Genomic DNA, 3,562 nt, shown 5'->3' with positions numbered 1-3,562 from the left:
AGCTTTCATTTACTATAACCATCAACCTTAGTTAGATTTTATAATATCATCGTTAAAGATGCAACTCTATAAGACGTAAAATCTTGCGACTTAATGGGCAAGATAAGATTTGTTACAGTAAAAGCATTCTGTAACTAATCGTATACAAATCGTGAATTTTGCTGTAATAAGTAGATTGTCAGATAGTCAGATAGTCCTTGGTAGTTAGACGAACCTAACTTCTGTAATACAGCGAAATTTGCAAGAAACTGTTGTTCTTGATTTATTGTTTTGAAGATCACTTTATCACAGTGTTATTTAACGGATAAGATAAGGTGATATTTTTATTACGTGATAACAGATTGCAGATACGATCAAAACTGGTTAAAATTAAAAAGCTATTCCAGACTTACCATACTGGGCAGTGCTAGTTCACTATAGCCAAGTTTATTGCATGAGAGACGGCTAAAACACTTAACATCAATTACTCCTTTTGACATAGAGGCACTGTAATAGCATGAATTAGAGAGAACAATTTCTGAAAACTTGATGATGAATTAATCGACGTTATGATGAGCGCTTTCAGGCTAAAACCAAAGATCTTTGCTACAAAATATATTATAAATCGCGTAAAACTGAAAAAATAACAGTTACAATCAATATCTATTTAATGATGTGGAAGGTAGTATAGAGGTTTTAGTAAGCCTTACAGAAATTATCGCTAATGGAGACTGATTTTAATGAAATCTTAAAATAGAAATGATACTATTACAAAATAACAAAGATTAATGACGTACGGTATGAATGTAATAGAGTAAATATATCATCATGGTCCTCCTACTGTAGTACCTGAAAAATTTTAAAGGTAGTTTATTCAATGTATTCAAATTATTCTACGTATGAATGTTACAATTCAAAATTTGTAACGAGAAAAAAGGTACTATTACAGAATATTAACACCATGAGCTCACTGTCAGGTTTGTCCTCCCTGATATCTACCTACATTACGATTCTAAATACTGAACAGTAACACGTATAACGTCATAGGTAACGGTATTTCAACAAATACCATAGCATATTATCTGATGAAAATAAGGTAACAATTAGTTAGGGTAAGTCACTTTGAGACAATCAGTAATAATAGTCCCTTATGAAATCATCATAATTTTAAGTAAAATGCTTTTATCACTATTATATTGTATTTGTTTTGACAGTAATTTCAAAAAATAAAATTATATTGATGTTGTCGTTGTAAGTTTGTGTTTGAACTGGATAAAATATTGTTTTATTTTCCCAGTAAAGTTTATTGTCAAACAATCATCACCAGACAAGTATTACAAAGGACAAATTTATCTAATTATTCATCTACGTAATAAATAGTTTTTCTATTTTCATTATTTTAGCTTAATTTAAATTCATTATCTTTATCATATCATTAATTAAATTAATTAAAATTGCTGGAATTAAACACTTATCCGTAACTTCCAGTTACATCTTTCATACAATTCACTTTTGGTCGACCAACGAGTTTACTGTTATGTTTGATTCCTTCGTGTATGGATGAGTATGAAATTATAGTTTTGAAACGAATCGTTCACATAACATCTCAAATTAACTTCATATACTGAAAATAACACATACTTGTCGTGGAATCATTGTAATTATTAAGTGCATCAGCTAATTGGCTGGTATTTGTACTTCGACTACGACGAAATCATTCATTCAATATATTCATGAATAACTCTAGTAATCATGATCATAAAAGCATATTTTCTACCATTAATGGTTATGCAGTCATAGCAGCTATTCCAGTTTTAACAGTCGGAATACTGGCGAATATTTTCGTGCTGTATGTAATCACTAAAGATTCATATTTTTACAAGGTGACGTATTATCTAATTCGAGTAACGATTATTTCTGATATAATATCAACCTTTACCGCGGTTCTTGGTTTCACATTTATAACTGCCTTCGACAATAGTTATATCGTTGGTGGCTATCTATGTCGAATCTTTTTCTATATTGTGGTAACTTCCTATACGGTATCAGTTTTTACCTTGTGCATGATAAGCGTCGATAGATACTTTGCCATTATAAAACCGCATTCACAGTTGTACAGGAAGCACAAGAATCGATTTCTTGTGATAGCACAAATTGTTTCAGTTATTATTGCCATCGGAATTAATTTACCAGCTGCTTGGTTTAATAATGTATATCCTGATGATACAGAACTTTGCGATTATGCTAATGTTAATCAACAACAATCTGTATATTTAATATCCATGGCAATCGTTTTGTACTTAATTCCTTCAGGAATTTTGATATTCTGTTATGGTAGCATTGTTAATCATCAAATACACTACGTTAGGCCAGGCAATATAACAAATGCTAACCGAGAAGACGACCAACTTAGAAAGAAGAAATTTATAAAAGCTCTAATTATTATCACGGCATCATTCTTGTTGAGCACCTGGCCTTTCTTTGCTACTGGCATTGGCATGGCTATTACAGGCAAATCAATGCGGCAAATCGGAAAAATTCATATAATTTTGTATATTTTAGCATTTGCTTCATTTTCGTCAACAGTGGGCATTGCCGTGATCAATCCATTTTTATATTTACAATTTGATCAAAATGTTAGAAAAAAATCCTTAAAAATTTTAAGAAAACTAATGCATTACAAACACAATTTAGTTCAAGAAATTAATCGTGATTCAGTAGTAACTGGCCATACAAATGCAGTTCAGCCGAACAGGTTTATTCTTTATAATTCTCCTAGTGAAGATATTCTGCTCTGAACTTAATTTAATTATCGCTAGCCCAGAAAAAAATGAAAGTAGGGTAGCGTTATTTCGATATAATATCACAGAATTTATTTGTTTTTAGCTAATAATGAAATTTTCCCAGATGCCTTTATGCTATTTAAACGAGGCCATTTAGTTTTAAAATCCTATACAACGTTTACTAGCTTATAACTACTTTTCCACGAGATTTATGTAAAGATTAGAAAGCTTAACGACATTTACTGAGCAACTTACTGCAAAAAGGATGGCAGCAAAATTGTTTATTGTGTTGTTCTGTTCTTACTGATTTCTTGAAATATATAATAATTTCTTGTGAATAACAATGAAATAATTGCTTGTTTCATTTATTAACTTTGTCTCTTTCTACCTGGTTTAACATTTACTATTGTAAGTAAGTGTAGTGTATTTTGATTGTACTGTTACTGTAATCTACTCTTAAATATAGACATTTTGTATTGCTATTAAACACAGACACATTTACAGTTTGTTCGCTCTACATTCAAATATGGCTTACTACATTTAGTTATTACAGTCCTTGCTATTTTCTACTATCATCTGCTATTCTATAACCTGTTATGGTATATTTTATATCTAATCCTACAATCATGTTTTTTGCATGTGTTCTAATGCTGTAACTATAAATACCGCCGTTTCCTGCCTTAGATTTCTTTCTAGCAAGAATTTTCTTACTGTGAGTATATCACGTAGCCCCAGTATGAAGGCATCCAACAAATTTGTTTGAAGCGAGGAGGCTTCAAATTCGCAACTGGTAGCTAAGT

The 3,562-nt window shown here is 30.9% G+C and overlaps 1 protein-coding gene across 1 annotated transcript; it reads left to right on the top strand.

Moving 5' to 3' along the window:
- Positions 1 to 940: 940 nt before the first annotated feature.
- Positions 941 to 2,777, top strand: TRIADDRAFT_62627 (uncharacterized protein; the record flags this gene model as incomplete). Its single annotated transcript, XM_002118566.1, has 2 exons — positions 941 to 956; positions 1,774 to 2,777. The coding sequence occupies 2 exons, from the start codon at positions 941 to 943 to the stop codon at positions 2,775 to 2,777; spliced, it is 1,020 nt and encodes a 339-aa protein (XP_002118602.1).
- Between the last annotated feature and the right edge of the window lie 785 nt (positions 2,778 to 3,562).

This window comes from Trichoplax adhaerens, genomic scaffold (genome assembly GCF_000150275.1).
Source record: "Trichoplax adhaerens TRIADscaffold_211 genomic scaffold, whole genome shotgun sequence".
Taxonomy (NCBI): Eukaryota; Metazoa; Placozoa; class Uniplacotomia; order Trichoplacea; family Trichoplacidae; genus Trichoplax; species Trichoplax adhaerens.
Note: the sequence above shows the minus strand (reverse complement) of the source record. Positions and strands in the feature narration are given on the sequence as shown.